The sequence below is a fragment of the Trichosurus vulpecula genome, chromosome 6 (assembly GCF_011100635.1).
Source record: "Trichosurus vulpecula isolate mTriVul1 chromosome 6, mTriVul1.pri, whole genome shotgun sequence".
Classification (NCBI taxonomy): domain Eukaryota; kingdom Metazoa; phylum Chordata; class Mammalia; order Diprotodontia; family Phalangeridae; genus Trichosurus; species Trichosurus vulpecula.
The window spans coordinates 29292479-29316024 of record NC_050578.1 but is presented as its reverse complement, the minus strand read 5'-3'; the positions used below and the strand labels follow the sequence as shown (position 1 = coordinate 29316024).

Below are 23546 nucleotides of genomic sequence, written 5' to 3'. Positions count from 1 at the left end.
TTGACCGTTGTCATATCTTTCTAACAGATCTTGTTCACCCTTAAGTGCTCCACCCTTAATGTTTCTGTCCGGTTTCTCCTCCCTATAGAGAGAGCTGATGGAGGTGGGCCTGGAGTCAGGAAGACCTGAATTCAAATGTAGCCTCAGACACTTTACTAGCTCTGTGACCCAAGGCTAGTCACTTTACTCCGTTTGCCTCGGTTTCCTCAGCTGTAAAATGGAGGGGATGATAGTACCTTCCTTCTAGGGTGGTTATGAGGATCAAATGAGGCAATACTTATAAAGCGCTTTGCACAGTGCTTGGCATGTAGTAAATGTTAGTTATTAGTATTATTATGCCATGCCTCCAAAGACAATGTGATGAAAATTTGTTTTGTTCAGCCATGTAGAGTTATTACAAGAGGTTTTGCTTTTTTTTTTTTTTTTCAGTTGTAAGAAGAGAGTTGGTAGGGGGAGAGGGAGTTGAGGGATAGGATTGCCAAAGGTGGGGGGGAGGGGCAGCGAAGAAAGAAGGGTCATTGAAGCATTTGTTTTTAAATGAACAGAAGAGAAAGAAGACCAGGAAAAAAGCAGACAAGCTACAAGTTGCATTTATATACCAATCTATGCATAATAGAGATTCCTAATTTTACCTACGATTCTTTTTTTTTTATTTCTGTGCTATCATATTTATGGAAAAATTGGCATTTCTTAAATTCAGAATTGTATTTAAATTAGTTTTTTTCCTATCCCTATATAAGAGTGGACATTCATGTCAAAATACTTTCAATAAACATTTATAAAGCACCTCATGTGTGCCAGGCACTTTGCTAAGAGCTTTGGCAGTCCCCTGTTTTGTTTTGAACTAGACCTGTAATTTCATTGGTGTAGGAAATGCCCAATGAGGAAACTCTCTACCAGTGTAGATGGGCAGTTGCTCCATGGTCTGTAGGTTTGGAGTTGCTAGGGCACTGAGAGCTTAAGTGGTTTTCTCAAAGCCACACAGAAAGAGACTCAGGCCTTTCTGACCAGAAGCCAGCTCTCTCTCTTTATACCAAGCTGTATCTATGGCTCCCTGTTACCTATTGAATAAAGTTCAGATTCCTCAGGCTGGTGCTGGAGGCCCTTTTTTGTATCATGGACCCTTTGGCAGTCTGGTGAAGTTAGGAACCCCTTCTCAGAATAATGCTTTTTAAATGCAAGATGTAAAATACAGAGTCTTGCAAAGGAAGCCAAAAGTTAGTGAAATAAAGAGAATTTTTTCCCATCCATGTTCATGGACCAACTGAAATCTTTGCAAAGGTCCCTGAATCCCAGCCCTATACAGTCTAGCATAATGATGGCTTTAGTTTAAACTCAACAGCATGATTATCGAACATCTGTTCTTACTTGGTACCAAGGGTCCAAAAATGAAAAGGGACACAGGATGTGTTTGCAATCAAGTAAGATATATGCGCAATAATCGATTTACAAGGTACAGTGTGATGAGGTAAAGGAGAAATCCAGACAAAGTATTTCAGGAAAAATTTGAGGAGGAAGTGATCTCTTTAAATAGGTCAGGAGTCAGGGCAGGCTTCATAGAGGAGGTGGTACTTACTGGGCCTTGAAGAAGGAGGGGAATTTCAGCAGGTAGAGAGGAGATGTGCCTTAGAATGAAGGATGAGATGAGGGAAAGGCCAGGGAAGTAGGGAAATAAGACATGAAAGGTAGATTTGAGCCAAATTGTGGATGACCTTAAATACCAGGCTTAGAAGTGTGTACTTTCAGCAATAGGCAGTGTGTTCAGTTGAGGAGAATCATTTATGAGAAGACTGGAGGCCAACCGTGTATGAGAATGAATTGAAGGAACCAGAGAAGTTGGGCCTCCTGGAGAAAAGAAGAGAAGTCTTGGTAGGGGAATGAAGTAGGGTCATGATAGCTGTCTTCATGTATTTGTTGGTCCGTGGATGTGGGATTAAAATTGTTCTGTGGGGCCCCAAAGGATAGTCAGGAACTGGTGAAAGTCAGAGAGGCACGTTGAGGCTCAGGTGAACAACAATTTCCTATCCCAATTGCCTAACAGTGGGAGCTGTCCAACAGTGGGATGTGTGGTCATGGGAGGGAGCCCTTGGCATTTGCTCTGGGGCTTCAAATAGAAGGTAAAAATGTTAGAAGAGAATTGAGGTCCCTCTGAGGCAGCCAGATGGTGAAGTGGATACACCACTGGGCTCAAATCCGGGCACAAATCTGGCTTCTGGCACTTAGCTATGTGACCCTTGGCAAGCTATTTAACCTCTGTCAGCCTCAGTATCCTCAACTGTGAAATGGAGATCAACAACTCTGGAAATGCCAGGGTTTGTTGTGAAGCTCAAATGAGATAGTGTTTGTAGGTTTCTACATAAATGCCTTGTGTATCATCATTCTTATGGAGACAGGGAAGGCTAGAAGAGGAACAGTCTTGGGAAGACATTTTGAGTTCATGTGGTGAGCAGGACAACCAATGGTCGGAATCGTAGTTAAGACACTCTAGAAGGAGCCCGGAGTATCGTGTTTAGAGGCCATGGTCTGGGTGAGCTGGGAGGGACTTTGGAAATCCTTTAGTCCAGTTTGGCCCTAGGAGTGGGTAAGTTTGCCAAGGAGGAGAGAGTGGAGAGAAGGGTGATATTTATGGAACAGAGCCTTCGGAAACTTGTGTTTAAGGCTAGGAGGAGGAGCCCCAGGAAGGAACATCAGCAGAAGATCTGGAATCGGGAGGGTTTTGAAAGCCAAGGATGGGAAGGGGGCAGGGGTGGAGTGGGGCTAGTTGGGTGTTGATCAAGGAGGAGGAGGCCTGGGCAGAGGCCCCTGGTGACCTTTGTTTAAGTCTCTTGTGTACCTTGAAAACTGCAGGTCACGGTCCTCTTTGAGAATGAAGGACAGACTCAAGGCGTTTATGCCCAGATTTTGGCTTACATTTTATCATTCTTGTGAAGGCTGTTCTCTCTTTCCTTTCTCTTGATTCTTGACGGATGGCGTATTGAGATGGAGATGACTTTAGTGGGCATTATCTTATGTGGTGAGCATAGATTTAGCCCTAGAAGGGATCTTAAAAGTCATCTTAACCATCCTCTGTGGCCATTTTGCATATAAGGAAGGCCCAGAGAGGTTGGGACTTATAGTATTAAGTGACAAGATTCGAACCTAGGTCTTCCGACAGCAAATCCTGCACTATTTCTACCACACCATGATTTCTTGTTGTTGAGTCATTTCAGTCATGTATTACTCTTGGTGACCCCATTTGGAGTTTTCTTGGCAGAGATACTGGAGTGGTTTGCCATTTCCTTCTCCAGCTCATTTTACAGATGAGATAACTGAGGCAAAGGGGGTTAAATGACTTACCCAGGGTCACACCGCTAATAGGTATCTGAGACTAGATTTGAACTCGGGTCTTCCTGACTCCAGACCTTTTGTTTTATCCACTGAGCTACCTAGCTGCCCACACCATGATGACATCCATGAATTTTTTTCCTTGTCTATCTTGGATTTTCACAGTGTTCATTCAAATTCAGTGCAAATAGAGATTTTTAAGTTCTTCTTTACTGGTACTTATTCTTTGAATTTCCTTCCACCTTCCCCCCAACCTGTTCTTTTAATTTTCCTTTTTATACCTCATCTCTGTTGCTAACATTGCTAAGTGCCCTTCAAAAGCAAACACAATTTAGGCCGAAGTAGAAGCCTAAGGTACTGATTTAAAAGGCAGAAAAATGAAAGTTCAGAGGCTAGAATATGCTTTTATGCAAGTTGGTTGTGAACAGGGGAGAAGGCAGAAATGGCGATTGTTAATAGCTGCTGTTTATGTAATACTTTAAGGTCTGTCAGTGTTGCTGTACAAATGTTATTTTATCCTCACAACAGCCCTGGGTTGTAGGTGCTGTTGTTATCCCCTTTCACAGGTGTGGAAACTGAGGCAGACAGGTTAAGTGACTTACCCAAGTTCACACAGCTAGTAAGTGTTGGAGGCTAGATTGGAACTTGGGTCTTCTTGACTGGAGGTCCGCTGATCTATCCACCGTACCACCTAGTTGACGGGTTTCAGGGCTTTAATGTTTATTGGATAGAGCAGTAGTGATGAAGATAATACAAAGGAGGAATTTGAAAAGTAAGTGGTTGAGGGGCAGCCAGGTGGCCCAGTAGATAGAGCGCCCGCCCTGGAGTCAGGAGGACCTGAGTTCAAAATGTGACCTCAGACGCTTGATACACTTCCTAGCTGCATGACCTTGGGTAATTCACTTAACCTCAATTGTCTCCAGAAGAAAAGTGGTTGGAAAGAAGTTGGAAATGTTTTCCCAGTGTAAACTTTAACATTTTTTTAAAACGCTCTGTCTCTTCCTCTTTAGTCCCAAGAAAGAGTCAAAGAAGAAAACAGGGAGACAAAGTCATAGCAAAGAGGTAAGTTACTTTTTTATATTTTAGTACAATTCAAGCCAAACAGCAATACAAAATAATGTATTTTGTGCAAGACGCTCAGTTCTATTTCTTAGATGTTGATAAGTCTATCCATGGTATTTACTTCTTTAATACTTTGGTCTGTGGTGTAGTTGATGTGGCCACTCCCTGCCTTCAAGTCAAGCTGGATTCAGTTAGAACAAGCCATGGTATCTTGCGGACTTGTTGTCCAAGTTCTCCCAGGACGTAGGTGGCCTTGGAGTCTGGAAGCCCTGAGTTAAAATCCTGCCTCAGACATTATTAGCGTGACTCTGGTCAAGTCACTTAACCTCTCCAGGTCTCAGTTTCTGTGTGTGTTAAAATGACTGTGTTGTTCAGCTCGATGGCTTTCAGGATCCCTTCCAGCTCTACACCTGTGACGCTGTGATCCAGTCTGCTGCAGGCTTTTCCCATCTGTATTTCATGAGACCCAGGGCCGCCCTCAGGCACGCCATCTGCTGTTCTTCTGGCGAGGATAGAAATTCTGAGAGACAGAGTCCTGAGCGCGATCTGTTTATGAGTAAGGCTGTTGTGATGGTGGTGGTTGTTTAGTCAGTTTTCAGCTCTTTTTTTTAATAAATTTATTTTTTATTTTAAGTTTACAGTTGGGGGTTTTCTTGGCAAAGATGCTGGAGTGGTTTGCCATTTCTTTCTGCCAGTCATTTAGCAGATGAGGAAACTGAGGCAAATAGGGTTAAGTGACTTGCCCAGGGTCATAGAGCTAGTAAGTATCTGAGGCTGGATTTGAACTCATGAAGATGAATCTTCCTGACTTCTGACCCAGTGCTCTAACCACTGAACAACCTTGCTGCCTCTATGCCTGTGTAAGGACAGGTGGTTGTGTTCGTCCTTTGTTCTCGAAGAAGACCGTGACGTCAGGGAAATGATGACATGATTTGGAGTTTGAGCGAGGGAGGGCTGTGCAAGGTCACCAGCCTCACTTTATCCTCCAGAACCATCTGGGTCCTGTGGCCTGAATCCACCGGGACAACTGGAGATAGCCCCGGATGCATTGGGAGACCACGTAAGGACAAACGGCATCAATAAAATAGTACTTTTTTATTTAACGTTAAATCTATGCTAGCTTGATCATGTCTTAACAAAATTGGGCAAAAAAATCAATTTTCAATTTCTTACTCTATACATGGCCAGCCTACTTCCTTCATTTATTTCCTTGACAAACGCCTTTGGAACACTTCTTGCATTTAAGTCATCTTTGGAAATATTTATAGTTTGCTCCCATTGTATACTTCTCTGTTGAATTTTAGATTTAACTATGTAATCTTATATTGTTCCAAAATTTGCAACTACACATTATTCCTAGGAGAACATTTACATTTAAAAAATATAGATACTTGTGTTGGAGAGTAGCCTGGATCACTAAGCACTGACCAGTTTCCCAAATACAATCCAGTCTCCTCTTTTCCTCCTCTTCAATTTTGGACCCAACTCATTATCCATCTGCAGTCCTTGTCTAAGATCTAATTACTGATTTACTGTCTCAATGGACTAGTCTTCCAACTGTATTTCATAGTCTGGAGACTAGGCATTCTTCGTCCATTTGGTTTTTCCTGTATGGATTGTTAGGCTAGTATCTTTTGATAAGTAATCATGGATCTCCAACAAACCTCCAACTAAAACTTAACATTGCCTTAAGTTATGACTTTTTAAAAAAAAATTATTCTGAGAAGGGGTCCCTAGGCTTTGCCAGACTGTGAAAGCAGGGCCCATGACATACACAAAGGCAGAACCTCTGGGCAATGGGGAATCCTTCCATTTTGATCCTGAATAAGACATTCTCCTTGAGAGTGATGAGCATCTTTAGTGAAGGTATAAATCTCCCTAGCTTATTGCCTCACAATGTCTCTAATGGTCACCGAATGGAGTTCTCTCTCTAGTGTCATCCTTGACGGATCACGTACCCTCCTAACATGTGTGAGAGGGTCCTTATTGGAGGAGAGCTGCCTGGATGGCATTCACCATGCCTCTTGAAGAAGGTGTCCATACAGGCATGTATGCATCTATGATACCTATGACAGAAAGAGAGGGAGAAGACATCTCATCTTTCATTTCTAAAACCTGAAGCCTATTTCCCAATATGGTTTTTACTACTCTCCTTTGTGTCCACTTTGGAAGAGAGAACATTTACTTAGACCTCTAAGGGACAAACTATAAGAGAAGGAAAGTGAGGCACAGGGGACAAAATAATGAGAAGCTTGGAGATGGAAGAGGAAAGGTTGAGAATGGGGGTGGAGAGAAGTACAGGTTGCCTGGTCTGCAGACTGTGGTGAGAGGTAGCTCGAGATAATGTCAGATGGATTTGAGCTGGATTGGGGAGGGCTCTGAATGCCAGGATCAAGAGTATATTTGGAAGGCAATAGTGAGCCACCGAAGGTTTTGTTTGTGTTATAATTGAAAGGCTGAAAGATGAAGTAGTCCAATCACAGTACCCTACAAAAATCATCCTAGCTGCAGCCTAAGAAATAGAGAGCAGTTTTTTTTGAAAGACAGGGTACAGTAATAATGTGGCGATAGGAACAGGATCTCTACTAGCTACAGGGAAAAAGGAAATATGTAAATGGTATTTTGAAGGAAGGAGCAGGTTTTTGACTTGATGTTTAGGAGAAATACAAAAAAAGTCAAAGGTATTATTACAGTTCCTGAGTAGGGAGGAATTCCCTAGGAAATTGTTGGAAATCAAAGCTTCCCAGTCATTACCATGCTAGACTGGGTTGATGAGGAAAGTTTCAGTTTACATTTGTGTGGCCTACTCACATGTTTTCTTATCTGTACAAGGAGGGGGATTGCCTCTGAGGTCCCTTTCACCTCTAGGTCTCTGATCTAGTGACCAAGTGGTCTCTAAGGATCTTTTGTTGCCTATGAAGATTTTTTGACCTGGGTCAGATTCCTTGAGGTGTGTCCCCCAGTATGAATCTGAACAAGTTACATTTAACCCTCTCAGAGCCTTAGGCTCCTCTTCTGAAAGATAGGAATTGAAGACGATAATATTCATGGTACTTAGCGTAGCAGGTTGTTGGGTTGAATTTGGAGCTTTTATGTGTGTGTGGTGTGTGTGTGTGTATATGCATATATATATATGTGTGTGTGTGTGTGTATGTATGTATATATATGTATATAGTATCATAAATTTAGAGGTGCATTGGACCTGAGTTAATGGTGACCAACCTCCTCATTTTTCAGGGTGGAAGTTACACATGTAGTGGGTGTCAGAGCCAAGACTGGAAACACAGCTGTGTGATTTCAGATCCAGCCCATGCTGTTAGGATTCAAGCTGATATAGATATATAGATATAGATATATAGATATACCACTGATTGCAGGTGAAGGAAGAGGTGTTTTGCGGTTAAGAGGACAGAAAACGAACCTCCCATTACCAGGAGAAAGTATTGTATACTGTATCAGATGTAATCCTGGATTCATTTAGAGTGGAAAGGGATCATAGCCACTGCAACTCCCTCATTTTACAGATGAGGAAAAGTCAGATTGAGTTTGTACTTAATTGTTTTTCCTTGTCGCTCAGGGGGTGTGTGCTCGAGTGGGGGGAAAGCTGAAATAACTCTTGTAAGAACAAAAAGCATCAATAAAATTGTGTCTTTAGAAAAAGAAGAGAAATTGCACCTCCAGCAGTTAAAACAAGTACAGTATTAGCGTGAGGCTCCTCAAAGTGCATAGGAGAGCCTCAGGACACGAAAATTGCATGATCATTTAAAAACCACTAAGTTCTTTGGCTTCTGAAGAAATAAGTCGCCACCCCTACTGGCTAATCGCCCCACCCCAGACTCTCTGTTGATGCTGCTAAGTGCCAGAAACTGGTGCTGCGCTGGCTCCGCCCCTGCGTGCCACTGGCCCTGCCCCCTGACCGACCTAGGCCAATGGCTGCTGCTCACAGCCTATCCCTCTCTGGTGCCGGAAGCTAGTGTGAGATGCTGCCTCCGCCCCTTTCTCGTCCTGGCTCCGCCCCCTGGTTAACAGCCCCGTGGCGGCTACTGACGTCTTATCCCCGCCCTTGTTGTTTGAAACTAGTGAGATGCTGCCCCCACCCCTGTCTTCTGCCGGTCCCGCCCATGACTGACGTACTTTGATGGCTGCTGCTGACACCCTATCCCGGGGTTGGTGACTGAAGCTAGTATGAGATGCTGCCCCCACCCCTTCCTCATCCCGGCCCCGCCCCCTATCGACTTGGCTACGGCTGACACCCTATCCCCTCTTTGTGCTTGAAAGCAGTGGGCCATACTGCCCGCCCCTTCCTGCTCTCAGCCCCGCCCCCCATTGACCTGGCTGAGGCTGACGCCCTACCCTTTGGTGCTTGAAACCAATGGGAGATGTCGCCCCACCCCTTCCTCATCCTGGCCCCGCCCCCTGTTGACCTGGCTGAGGCTGACACCCTATCCCGTCTTGGTGCTTGAAAGCAGTGGGAGATGCCGCCCCGCCCCTTCCTGGTCCCGGCCCCGCTTGATCTCGCCTTCCCTGCCCTTTCTTTGTGTTTGAGCCTGGCTGTCCCTACCTCCCCTCCCGGGCCGGCATCTGCTACGTAATGAGTCACGCAAGCACACAAAGCACGTCGAAACAGGAAGTGGGATCCAAAACAAACGAGCCGGGCTGTGGGCGTAGCTGCGGGCCGGGGCTCAGGCTAGGGGAGGGGGCGCCTCGCAGACGGGCCGCCTGTCCCATCCCCGCCGGGCGCCGTAGCCTTCGTGCGTCCCGGGGAGCAGCCTCTCTGGGCCGAGCACCCAGGCTTCCTCGCTCCTCCCGGGCCAAGCGCGGCCTCCCCGCAGCCCCCGAACCATGTCGGCCATGGAGAAACACCTCTTCAACCTCAAATTTGCCGCCAAGGAGCTGAGCAGGAGCGCCAAGAAGTGCGAGAAGGAGGAGAAGGCCGAGAAGGCCAAGATCAAGAAGGCCATCCAGAAGGGCAACATGGAGGTGGCGCGCATCCACGCCGAGAACGCCATCCGCCAGAAGAACCAGGGCGTCAACTTCCTGCGGCTGAGCGCGCGCGTGGACGCCGTGGCGGCCCGGGTGCAGACGGCCGTGACCATGGGCAAAGTGACAAAGTCCCTGGCCGGGGTGGTCAAGTCCATGGACGCGGCGCTGCGCAGCATGAACCTGGAGAAGATCTCGGCTCTCATGGATAAGTTCGAGCACCAGTTCGAGACTCTGGATGTGCAGACGCAGCAGATGGAAGACACGATGAGCAGCACCACCACGCTGACAACGCCGCAGGGCCAGGTGGACCTGCTGCTCCAGGAGATGGCCGACGAAGCCGGCCTGGACCTCAACATGGAGCTGCCGCAGGGCCAGACGGGCTCCGTGGCCACGGTGGCCTCGGCAGAGCAGGACGAGCTGTCCCAGAGACTGGCCCGGCTGCGCGACCAGGTGTGACCCGCTGTGGCGGGGACGACCCGGCCCTCATCGCCCGAGAGCTGTTGGTGTGATAGATCCGCCCCTTTTAAAAATGCAGCAGGAATGTTTCACTCTTTGGGATTTCCTGGTCCGATGGCGTTTGATTTTGATTTCCACGGACGTGGTCGAGGATTGGGGGCTGTTCTTTTGCAGGTGGCTTTTTAACGGGACTAGAGGTTAAATTGTCTTGGAAATTGGGCCAGAATCTAAAAAACACCGCCTAGGGCTTATCTTTGGAGAACTGAGTTTAATTCCCATTCTCATACCTTCGGTTCACCATCCTGCCTCCAAATAGGGATTGAATGACAATGGGAACAGTTGGAATGTCTCTGATTTCTTAGCAAAAAAAAAAATCAGTTTAGTATGTTTGTGTTAATATCAAATAAAAGCTATTATTGGCTTTTATTCTCTTCATTAGATTTAATTTTAATTAGCAAAAGCATTTTTACATAATATTCTGACTACTGTTTCGGTGCTGTAAATTGTCTTTACCTGAAAAAAGTGCCATGTCACTTCATTTATGGGAGACATTGTTAATTTGTGTTTTTGTTCATAAACTCACAGCTATATTTAAACTTACATTGTCTCAGATATGTTGAAACACATTTACAGTGATTCCATAGCTAGTTAATTCTTTTTAGGCTGTATTTTTAAAATATACTCATTTATGTGTAATTCTCTCATGTCATTCTCAGATCGCTTGACTATTTTGGAAAATCCTAGCCTGTGTGTCTGTGTATAAGACAAATGTTAAGATAAGGGAAAGATACAAATTCCGAAATTAAAACTATATTTTAAATTCCTAGCTAAATGCTTTTATCCCTTTTGTCTTTAAAGCAGCCACTCTTTAATAATTGGCAAAATGAAAAAAAAATCTTGAGATTTTTAAAAAATGGAGACAGATAATTTAACTTTTCTAATCAGGTGAAAATTGGAAGTGTATTAGTTTTGCTTTTTGAAAATTGATTGGGTTGAGGGAGAGTCATGTGAAATTGGAAAGCAGGAAAAGCTGTTAATGACTAGAGCCCAAGAAGAAAGCAGTTTGGTGCCCAGGTGTGCTTTATTTTGGCCAGTTTATCTTAACTGAAAGTGTAAGTTAATGTATAGCTGTGATTTTCTAAGTTAATATGTAATGGACAGTGACTTTGCAAAATAGCAAGGGACCTAGGTTAAGGAAGTATAATTTTTTTCCTTGCTAGAAGATGTCTCCATAAAAGAATTCCAATGTTTTTTCAAATAAGGAAGTTCCATTGCAGAGCAAATTGCTATAGGAAATCTTCCTGTTATGAGTTACAAAGGCATCCAAAGTGCAATTATGGAGTTCCTTGTAACACAAGGTGTTCGCCATTTATGGCAATTATTGTTACTAACTTCCTGACAATTGTTATTGATAAGAAATGTGAGTTGAGATTGTTTGAATACAGCTAAATGCAGTTAGAAATTAAAGTTTTGTTTGTGACTGATAGTATCTTGGTATAGGATCCTTGACTGTTTTTGTTTCCATGTGGAAGTCTCACTTTCTTCCTACTAAAATGGTCTGTCTCTAATTGAGAAATTACTACAAACTCAAATGCTGAGGGAATATAGTTTTCTTACTTTCCATAGCAAATAGTCACAATTAAAAATGTAAATCATTGCAGAGCTTGGTTAGAAGAAGCTCTGTTAAGGAGGAAGGAACAGAAGTCATACTGTAGTGATTCAGAAAATTAGGAAGGAGAGGAAAGGAGGAAAAAGTTTATAGACAGTTCTTGTAGAAGGAAAAGAGTTGCATTCTTCCCTAGTCACAGTACTTTGGCTTGGTCACACCTGGGGTATTATTGCCTTCTATCCTGGACAACAGAGGGCAGAATTAGGGGTAAAGAGAAGAGATTTAAGCTTGGTAATAGCCAAAAATGGAATATGCTACATCAGCAGTTGGTGAGTCTTCTGTCTCCTGAGGTCTTCAAGCACAGGCCAAACTGGTTGGGTATGTTGGAAGGGATTTCTGTTCCAGTCCCTTTCAACTGTTAAATGATGTAATTGAGTTTGGTTAACTAGGAATAGTAAGAGAAGGTTGAAGAGATTTGGGAAAACTCAGGTCAAACAAGGAAAGAGATTTTAAATGAAAGCAGTAAAGATGACAAAAACATCAGTGTTCTCTTTCAGATATATTCAAGAATTAGATAATTTGTTGGGGAAGGGGAAACATTTCTTGGGGTGGGGAGCTTGATAATCATATTGGGGATATTGCCAACCTTTTGCTTTTTTTCATTATAAAATTTTTCCAATTAACATTTTATCTCATCTACCTCCCTTTCACTGAAGAGAAAAAAAGAAAATCCTTGTATCAAATATGCATAGGCAAGCAAAAAAAATTCTTATGCTGACCATGTCTAAAATGTGTGTCTCATCCTTCATGTTTACCATCCTGTCAAGATACGGGGAGCATTCTTCATCATTGGTCCTCCGGAATCATAGTCACGTTGTTTCAATCTTAAGTCTTAAAAATATGGAACACTTCATAAATTTGCATGTTATCTTTCCTCAGGGACCCATGTTTAGTATCTGTTATTCCAGTTTTAGTATATATGAGGCTGCATTGAGCTTATGCTTTAAAAACAAAACATTGAGAGTCTTTGCTTAGGAGAACCTAAAATTGAGAAGAGGAAAGGACATGCTGCGTACTTCTTGGAAGTGACTGTATTGGGTGATTGAACTATGTTCAAAGTCTCGTGTTTTTATGTTTTACATCCTTATTACCTTTGCCATGTATGTGCTGACATTAAAAATCAGTAAACCTTTGTTAAATGTGCCAAGCAGGGCCAAGTGCTGGGATTACAGAAAGGTGTGTACCTCCAGCCAATGTTGTGAATTAGGTTTCTGAAAATACAACTTTAGAGAACAATTTTCTAGGGAGTTTGTTTCAATAGCAGCTACACTAGAAGTGAGTAGTTAGTCAAAAAGATGTCATAGCTATTTCCATTACATTAGGTGGGAATGTACTTCTATTAATAGCATTACTGAAGACAGTGCTCAGGTGGATCCTGATATGGGCTATGTCCATATAAGTTAGTATAATAAGTAAAATAGAAGGGTGCTGTTAAAGAGAGTTCATTTTTCTTTGATTCCTCAAGGCATCCATAATAGCAAGAGTATTCTTAATTAAATAAATGCAATTAAATTTTTAATGGTAGAACAATTCAGTTATTTGGCTTTTTTCACTTTTAGCTAAACAAAATACCGTGGCATCTTTCTGGTAAATTACCTTTCCCTGAAGACTTGGATCTCTCAATTATTGGGAAGGTGAAAGAAACTGAGCAAGATGAAGAATTTGGTGATTCCTTTGGTTAGTATGCACCTTCTTAAAAAGTCGATTTAAAACAGCATGCTGCTAGAGACTAGTCTAAAATGTAGAGACATCCCTAAACATAAAAATTCATTACCTGTATCTCAGAATTGTGCCTTGCTTATTTGAATTAACTTTCCTCGTTTCTAGGTGAGTTGATGCTTGTTTTCTGGCATCAACAAGAACATTTTTTACAATTGTAGAGTTTTTGTTACTTACAAAACAGTTTTAAAGTTGACTTTTGCAGCAATGTGCACTGCTATATAGTGTGAAAAGGGTAGGATGGGTTTGCTGGCAAACAAAAGCAGAACACTTCTTGCTCAAACGAGGTCAGAATTACCTAGGATGCCCAGTCTGAACACACCTCTGAGGTTAATTTAGCATTAGCTTTTTCCCCCAGTTATCAGGTGTTTGTTAAGGGCTTATCTATGCCATGTACTGTGCTAAGCACTTGAGATGAAAAGAAAGGCTGAAGATGGCCACTGCCCCGGAGTATCTCAAAACATAAGAATTACCCCTTGCAATCCTGCTCTATTCCGCCTTGTTTCCAGGGATTCTTGGCAGTTAAGGCCTCTCTCATTCTACTCCCCTGACTGTCTCCAACCACTCCCACCTAATGACCACTAACCCCCTTCTCCCTAACGTGTATCGCTACTTCTTTACTGTACCCACAGATTCTGATTAATCTAGTCCAGGAGCTTCCTAATGAGGGGGTGCTTGGGTGCCTGTGCTTGGATCTCAATTCCAAAATCACATCTCTCCTTTGGGTGCCTGTGCTTGGACCCTAGTTTCAAGATTACATTTCTCCCTAGCCTCAAAATACTGCACCTATAGAATTTATTAGTTTGAGCTAGCTGTGTACTGGCTGAATTGGCTGTGTACTAGATCAGAGAGATATTTGCTACTCACTGACCTATCATATGTGTCCCAGACTTAGACATATATATATATACTCTGTCTATTCTTTATCTATACTCTTATGTATACACTGGCAAGATATCTATGGCAGCAGCCTGGGCATTTCCCAGTCAGCCCTGACCGTTAGTTGGCTTAGTGAAGTTTCAGGCGTAAAACCACACCTCCATGTAGCCCCCACCTTGGGCTATTTTCCAGTGAACTCTGGGTAAGATAACTGCGCAGTAGATACAAAAAGTGCATGTTCCTTTAAGAACTGACCACTTCGTAACTATTCCCTAATCCTGCCCTGAATCAGCTAATTAGCACATTTGGCACAGGTTTTACTATAGAATATTCTATATAAACTTTAACACCCCCACCCCCAGCTGCCACTTGTAAGGTTGCAGTTTCCCTAAGAACTCTTGCCCACTATAAAACATAACAATAAATCTTTGCTGCATTAAAGAATGCTCGACATGGTGAATTCATTGCAGGCCACCTTGCCCTGGGAACTTTAGTCTTGGGATTCCTGAATCCCTGGGGTCTCCTTCAACACTTTCATTTGTAAGTCAAATATTCCTTCTTAAGAGCTGGAGACCTCAGTCCTGGGAGAATTTGCAAATACTATAGAAAAGAAACTTAACTGGCTATCATCCAGTTCTTCTCTAGAGAGTTTCATGTTTATTTTAAAAGGAAAAAAGGCAAATTACGGTTTTGCTACAAGTATTGAGCTTTTACAATCATCATGATAAGAATCCAGTATCCACTCTCCATCTTTGCTATCCTCTGGAGCAGTTGGGTTTAGGTATGGAGAGCCATGTTGGTGACTAGGACAGTTAGCATATCTGAGGGCCAGCCTTTTCCTGGGTGAAGCAGGACAGAACTTTGGCAGTAAACAGGAGACTAGGTTGGGTCAGGAGACACAATTTCTTCGCAGTGCCAAATACAGTAGAGCTAAGAGAGGAGCAGGAACCTAGGATCTATTCTAGGGAAGCGTTTCAGGCAGGCTAGGGAGGTCTGTGTGGCAATCAGAAGGCACATGCCTACTGCTGTATCTTGGTTTTCATTGATTGTTGACATACTGTTCTTTCAGTAGGACAATTCATGTTTTTCTCTCTGCCATACACTTATGAGGGTTCATGAGGTCCCAGAATATCGCAGCACCCTGATTTATGCTACTGATGCAGTAGTGAACCTTTGGAATAAATTTTGATAAGACAAGGAATAAGGACTTGAGAGAAATTAATATTGTACTATTGTTGTACCAGAAGCGAGCGAGACACACCACAGAGTATAAGTTTTAAGTGGAGACTTTATTAGCCGGCGGCCATCGGGGTACGGCACCACAAATCAATGGCAAATGTGTTGGGGTGATGGCTTGGCTTATATAGGATATGGGGGTACAGAGTGGGGGGGGAACAGGAACAAAGGTCCTGGCTGATCAAAAAATTCAGTCAGGTTATCTTACTAGTGGGATAATCTCATTTACATTCCTTGGTGGAATAACGGAGCCCCAGGGATATCTGCTAGAAAGGGTCTGCCAGGTTATCCTTCAGTGGGATGGTCCTATCTATTGAGATTCCTTGGTGGAGTCATGGAGTCCCAGGGGGTTTGCTAAATGCCAAAGATATGAGTCCATTCTTCCTGGGGGTGCTTGTCAGTAGCTAGGGGTTTCTCAGGGGTTCCTAATTTTCCTTGTATTACATTCCCCACTTTTTTTTTCATGGGGGGTTTCAAATCCTTGAAAAAGGAACGACCTGATGGGGCATAGCAGTAAAAATTAGGAGGCCAACCAAAACGCTAAGCAGGGGTGACAATAAAAGGAACGCTAGGTCGTTGGCCCCAGGGGAAGGCCAGACCTAGTTGGAAGACTCAAGGAGAGTCCAAGGAGCCTCCCCAGGTACTGCACTCCAGAAATTTAAAAAATGGTATAAAACATCCCACATTTCCCCCTTTTTGGTCAAAGGCAAACTGAAAGTTTTGCCTAAAGACCAATTAAAGGTATGGAAAAAACTATTTTCCACAGGGTGAAGCTTTAAAATCCCTATCTAGGTGGAGTCAGGTTTTCCCTTTTCTGTATTTGGACATCCCCCGGGATGGGCAGAAATTGTAAACTAATTGTAAGTAAGCAGAGGGAACATAATAAAAATTCAGGAAAAACAGTCTTGGGAACACAAGGACGCAGAAGGGAAAAAAAGCAGGTCTTTGCTCAGGTTCTGGTTCCGGATCCCATGAGAAAGCCAGACGCATCCGGTGCTGTCCCTCTCAGGCTCTTGGAGCCGCAGGGCGAGGCTCCTATAGGCCCAGATGTCCACTAGGCTGTGACCAAGGTTGTCTTCACGACTGCTCCCAGGCAGATCCACCTTAAAGCTTGTAATGCCTGCCGTGCCATTACTGGCTTCATGTGACCTAGTCCTGTAATCAGAGCTTAAGACAATATTAAATTGTAGTCCCAAAAAATCTTAAATAGCAAATAAATATCCTTCAGATAAGACTGCCCAAATTTTATTGAGCTAATAATTATCAAATCAAGCTACATAACTTTTCCATCTTCTAAATACTTCCTCACACTCATCTCCAACTTACTTTGACCTTCTGAAACTATGTCATTCTCGGGACAGGAGAGGCTTAGCTAACTCCCATTTGTCCCCAGACTTTCTTATCTGCCTTTCCTATTTTCCCTCAACCTTAATTTACCTTTCCAAATCTTTCAAACCCAGTACTCAGTTTTCCTTTACATTTCAACCATAAGATGAAACAATTCATAAGTTAGTACTTTCATTGTCGTAACTGTGTATACTGGAATCCCATTTCAGCTTCTTAAACACACAAAGACACAAAAAAAGGGGATTTTTTTTTTGATAACTCATTCTAAAAAAGGGAACACTTATTAAAAACATCTGCCATCTCACCTCCCCCTGAGGATGGGTTCTTCTCCATCAGATGGCAGACTTCACTAATTAAACTACCAGGCCAAACCCATCTCAAGTCTTAGTCTAATCTTATCAGTTTTTTAAGAAGAAGCCAGGTTGGAGGCTTCTTGACCCCTACTGTCCTCTTATTGCTGCCCCTCCCCTTTCCTTCCCTTCTGACAGGTGGGCTAAGGTGAAATTCTTTTCTTCTTATCTAAACTAAGGGCAGGGAGGAGTAAGGAATTTAGACTGTCGTTTGGAACCTCCTTACTCAAAACAAACTTGAATAAGACATCAAATAAGGACATTCAACCTCCCTCTTAAGGCTTCTATAGATAAGCATTAATTCTAATAAGGTTCTCACCCAGAAACTCCGAGAACTCACAATAGGTCTGAACAGCAACCAATTGGCTTACAGGCGGAAATTCAGCAGGCCTTCTAAAATTATACAAAAAGATTTTCCAAAAGTATTTTCCCTTCTTAAAGCAAAATAACCTTTAAACATTTGGATTCATTCACAAATTAGTCCATAAACCTCCAGATTAACATACATAAATATATCTTTAGATGATACAGGCTTGAAAATCACACCCCTATATTTTTCAAGGTATTATAGCAACTCAATTCTTTGTTATTACAGAATTTCTAGATATCACAAAATCCTTTAGTCAAAAAAGATTTTGTAATGGACCCAATTAAATTAGCTCTTATTACAATGACAAAGTTTACCAGAACTTTTAAGAGCTTTGTCTATAGGAATCCCTCTACCCTGAAAACTTTCACAAGATTGATAAGAATTCATGACTAGATAGTTTCAAAAGTTCTTGTTTCAGTTAATAACCTCAATTTCTTAATTAACTATGATTCTTAATCTAACAACATCCAGATTATAAGAGAAATTATTCTCTAACAGCACAGGTAATGCGATGTTAACCAATTTGTATATAATAACAAACTTAGAAATAAGTACACCGCAAGCAATTATCATGTATCTAAAACTTGAAACAGATTCCAATTAATTACCAATCTAGTGATCATAACTGAGTTGGATAAGCAAATCAAATCTGATTCATAACCACTAGTGGTAACATTTTAATTTCTAAGGCCCAATACTCTCTGCATTGTAAAAGATTACCACATTTTTCAATATTGCTGATACATCTGTTTGTCAAATTACACAATTTAGAAATGTACCAGTGCCCTAAACATAATTATGCATTTTAAAACTTGAAACAACCCTTTTATCAATTTAGGTGAACACATTTCTAAATCTCCTTGCACAGAGAATCTTTCATATCATTATTTGAAACTATAACTTTAAATCACCAGATATATTCTCATGATAGAAAACTTTTTCACACAGAAAGTCTGTTCTCACGGTTAAATATCAGTATTATTAATTATTTACTTGTTATAACCACATATAACAATTCCAAATTTTATCACATCCCTTTAAAAACCCAATTCACATATATCAAAATCAGATTAAAATTGCTATAATATCATTTCTTACCACACAATAGTCTTCTCAAATTTCACAATCTAAGAGAATTTTTGGGAACACAATGCAAGTTTAGAAATACAGAAACAATAATTTTCAGATGACATCTATTGCATTTCCAGATTTCCACATATAGAAATTATTCAGCTTATTACTTTTGGTATTATATATTAATGTATTAATATATAAATACATGTATCACATATACTAATACATTAACATCCCAAATACTTTATTTAGCTGTATATTCTTCAGCACCACTACCTCTGGCCCAGGTATAGGAACTTTTGCCTGGCCATGAATGAACTTCTGAAAGAAAGAGAAACTTAATTTTTGCACCCACTTTTTCCAAGCTTCATCTTATACAAAAATGCCTAAAAGGATTTTTTTTGGACTTCCAAGGAAGATAAGAGCAGGAAAAAATCCCTTTTAGTTTTCTAAAGGGCTCCTCCCTAGGTGGGGCCTGGCAGCCCCTTGAGGGAGCCTACCCTTCCAAGCACTAACTAACCAGCCCTATTTCTTTACAAGTTTCCTTTAGCTTCAGCTCTGATAACCTTTTCAATGTAGAGGGTGGGGGAAGGGTGAGGCCGGGAGCACATGGCAGCCAAGGGGAGCACATGGACTCCTGACTAGACAGGTAATCTCAAGCTGCTATTCTACAACCCCCCTAAATTCCTTATACAGGTTTTCTACCTCTCTCTCTTTCACAAATTTTACTTTTTAAACTTTACCACAAGGACGGGCTACAAAGGTGCTCAGGGGCACAGAACTGACTGTCAGTCTGTGAATTTCTGTCCCTCTCCTCCTTTTGCCCGGTGGGGAGGGCGATTTAAGTTTTTTCCTACAGTTCTCCTGCATTCTCTTCTAATCTGATCTGGGAGGAGAGGAGTTTGATTTAACTGCTCTAACTTTCACTGCAGCCCTAGTGAAAAGATCTCAATGATTGTAAGTAAATTTCACCCCCTTGCTCACTCCCAAAAACCTCTTTTGTACTTGAATCTAAGGGAATCAGGGACTGAGACAAATGCGAGAGTTCCACTGAAGACTTTAATGGAGGTTTTAGCCAGAAGGCATTCATTGGGAGGAGATGTTTTTTTAGCAAGAGTGAGCTCCTGGAATGACTTTACAGTTTCAGGAGTTCTTTCTTCCCAAATTCAACTAACCAATTTCCAAACTTTTTAACAATTTAAAACCCAGAATTTGCCAAATTTTAACCCATTCCCCGTAGTTCCACGTTGGCCAAACGGGAGCCACAAGGAAGGGAGTCTGTTTCCCTGGTGGCAGCCGGATATCTCTGGCTGCCTATGTTTCAGATTTTTTTAACAAAACATAGACATTTCACAATTTACACAGACACGCGAACAGAGACGAACTCAAAACACAACAAAATTCACGGTGTGAATCGAATTGAAGGCTAAACAGGTCCCCTCAGAGGAAAGATTTCCTCCTCAAAGATATGACCCCCAATCTCTCTCACACCTCAACACAAAACAGAGAACCATACAGTGTGGGTGAAATTGAAGACCAAACAAGTCCTCTCAGAGGAAAGATTTCCTCCTCAAGGATACGACCCCAATCTCTCTCACACTCCAACACAAAACAGAGACAAACAGCATGGGTTGACTGAAGGCTAAACAAATTCCCTCGGAGGAGGGATAATGACCTCCAATCTCCCCACACCCCAAAACACAAAACAGAAAACCAAATGGCATGAGCTGATTGAAGGCTAAACAAGTCCCCTCAGAGGAAAGATTTCCTCCAAAGATACGACCCCCAATCTTCCCACACCCCAATAGGAAGGGTGGCAACCCAGCCCCGCTAGCTCTGTACCACAACCTCGTCAGGGTTTAGCATGATAACAGAGACCCAAATGGCTAGCCCCAAACCAGAAAAACCTTACCTCTAGAGGTCTACAAACCAGAATTCTCCGTAGGCCAAAAAGGGACAGGTCAGCAAAGAGCCCATTCACCCCTTGTCTCACAAAGAAAAAATATCTATGAATACAAGAAAATCTATTATCTGAAGAGCAGAAAGGATGTGGTATGAGAGAAATGATTATTTATTAATAATCAGTGATTTGGGGAGATTCAGAGTACCCCTCCTCATTATAATATTCATTCTCTTATTAACTTAAACTTTTTAAATGTCAAGAGGTCCCAGGCATATAAAGAACACCTTATTCTCCATTTGGTAGTTATTGAATATGTCACAAAAAGTACTGTGACAAACTGTCAGGCATCTGCATGAAGTCTTTCCTAACTCCTGCTCCCCTTTGGTGGTTCTCCTTCCCTCCCTTCCCTGCCTGTTGGTATCTTCCCTCCCAAATTGTGGATATTGTGCAGAAGTTCGCCTGCATTGGTACTGTACTTCCCAGGGATGTACACATTGATAATGAAGTTGGCACACACATTACCAGGGCTAGCTCAGTGTTTGCGAGGCTCCGAAGGAGAGAAGAGGTATTAGACTGACTACCAAACTGAAGGTCTACGGAGCCATTGTGTTGACCTCGTATGCCTGTGAAACCTGGACAGTGTACCAGCGCCATGCCAGGAAATTGAATCGTTTCCATTTGAATCATCTTAGGAAAATTCTGAAGATCACCTGGCAGGATAAGGTACAAGACATTGAGATCCTTACTCGAACTAAACTGCCAAGCATTCAAACTCCACTTCAGAGAGCACAACTCCGATGGGCTGGCCCCATTGTTCGAATGCAAAATGAACACTTGCCAAAAAGACTATTTTGTGGAAAACTCACATAGGGCAAGCATTCACATGGTGGTCAGAAGAAGTGATACAGAAACACTCTGAAGGTCTCTCTTAACTCTGAAATTGATTGTGTGACATGGGAGACACTGGCACAGGACCACTCAGCATGGCGTGCCCACATCAGAGAAGGTGCTGTGCTCTGAGCAAAGCAGAATTGAAGTAGCTCAAAAGACATGCGAAATGCACAAATTTAGAGAATCCACCCACAACGTTCACATGGACTATATGTGCCTGACCCATAGTAGATTCCAAGCTGATGTTGGTCTGATCAGCTATAGTCAGACACCCTGACACTTGGCTCTAGCATAGCGATGTCATTTTGGTCCTCTTTGAGAAAGGACAACAACCAACCAACCATTGCTGCTGTATACATTTTTATATGTATTTATCTCATCCATTAGAATGTAAAATTCATTGTGAGTAGGGATTGTTTAAGTAGTTGGACTTAAATCCCCAGGCCTAGCACAGTGCCTGGCATGTAGTAGGTACTTAATAAATGCTAGTTAATTGATTGATTGCTTATCGGAAAAGGTACTTCAGTAAACTCCTCTTTTCCCTGTCTCTACAAATTCATCATATTTTTCATTCTTCATTTCTGGGCAGAGAACACGTTGATCTTTGAGGCTTTACCCATAAGCCTCCCTGATACTCTGTGCTCAAGAATGGTCAGGAATCCCAGTACATGTCGTTCTTATTTCCTGAGGACACTCAAAACAACTTCAATATCCAGTCGATTGGTAAGAATATGAACTGGAAGACTGCAAATGAAAGCAACTCCAGTAGCTCCGTGTGGTGCTGTTGCCCAGGGTGTCCTGCCAGCAGCACCCCTGGAAGTCTTCGCACCATGCCCTAAGAATGTCAGTGTGGGGCACACAGCACAAAGCTGGGCCTGCAGGCCGGTGGACACACATCGGCACAAGGAGCAGATCAGACGAGCTCAGTGGCTGTAGTCTGGCTTCCGGAACTCGTCCTATTCCGGTCACCTCCTTAGTTCAGTTTCTTTAGAATTTCCCAAGAACTTCCTCAAGAAAAACTAGCATGGAGAAAAGGAAAGAGGACTGGATCTGGATGCAGAGGACGTCCCTTTGAATCCTAGTTCACAATATGACTTTGGACATGTCGCCCAACCCCCTCTAAGTTGAGGGGACTAGACTAGAATTCAGTGACTCCTCAACCCACAGTTTAAGAAGCACCAAAGGGGTCGAGAGTGGACTCGAACTCTCTGCCCCCTACGAGGTGATCCTATGAATTTCCTAGAAGCTGTCTGGCCATCCTTGGTCAGCACAATTTTAATCATACCAATAGAGTCTCCTCAGTATTTATTTCAAGTAAAATGCAGGAGATCTGCCATAGGGCACTGTAGGAGAACAATAGTAATAGCTAATAATCATATAGCACTTGAAGGTTTGCAAAAAACTTTGTAAATACCTGTAACAGCAATGCTACTTGCCACTACTGTGGCTGTGTAAGACCAGTAATAACACCAGCACACATGAGGGCTGCTGGCACAGGTTCTTTGATCTACTTTTCTAAGGAAAGCAACTTTAAGGGGTTAACAGTGTTACTTTAATTAAACAGACATATATCATTCACTTAGTTCAGGAGAAAAAGTCAGTACCCTGAACTTCAGAGCAAATACAAACATAAGTTACAAACAGAGATTATAAACAGAGCAAATAACACAAATCAGCAGATGGCACTTCTAACCGTCTGTCTATAGCAATACATTCATACATAGTTACCAGAGAGAAAAGCACCAGCATCTGGGTTTTTCAAAGTGGGGATGGGGGAGCTACCCAGAGTCTTGTCTGCTCAAATCACACGCCACTCTTCCAGTGAGTGAGCCCCCAAAGCAAAATGCTCATCTCACAGTATATATACACTTCTTCAGCGTCAGAGGGCATCATAATGATGAGACTCAAACCCATGCGATCTTGGCCTTCCCATAATTTAAGCAGGTCATCAGAGACTTTTGATTGAAACAAAGGCAAGACTCAAAGGCACTTGATTGCCTTAGTGCTGAAAAGCACTCCAAAACAAAAGACAACAAAAAGTCCCCCTTCACTTGCCATTACAATATCTCATTTGGTTAAGATTTGTTCCCTGCTACTGTCAATTTATGCAATTAAAAACTTTTAAACATTTTAATTTTTTTTCAATTAAAAGCATATATTTTCTCTCCCTCTCCCACTGCTATTGATTTAAAAAAAAATACAAAACAAAACCCTTGTAATAAATATAGTCAAGGAAAACATTCCTACATTGGTCATATCCAAAATTAAATGTCTTATTTTGCA

At 42.2% G+C, this 23546-nt stretch overlaps 2 protein-coding genes across 2 annotated transcripts in view; both read left to right on the top strand.

Annotated features, from left to right (window-relative positions):
- Positions 1-23546, top strand: part of CENPU (centromere protein U) — a 48184-nt gene that overhangs the window by 1571 nt on the left and 23067 nt on the right. Inside the window, exons 2-3 of the mRNA XM_036763137.1 lie at positions 4335-4386; positions 13054-13171. Of these exons, the coding sequence (XP_036619032.1) occupies positions 4335-4386; positions 13054-13171 (170 nt within the window). The remainder of the gene's footprint in view (positions 1-4334; positions 4387-13053; positions 13172-23546) is intronic.
- Positions 8814-11314, top strand: LOC118853157 (charged multivesicular body protein 1b-1-like). Its single transcript, XM_036763139.1, has one exon. It carries the CDS (start codon positions 9229-9231, stop codon positions 9823-9825), a length of 597 nt encoding a protein of 198 aa, XP_036619034.1. The 5' UTR covers positions 8814-9228; the 3' UTR covers positions 9826-11314.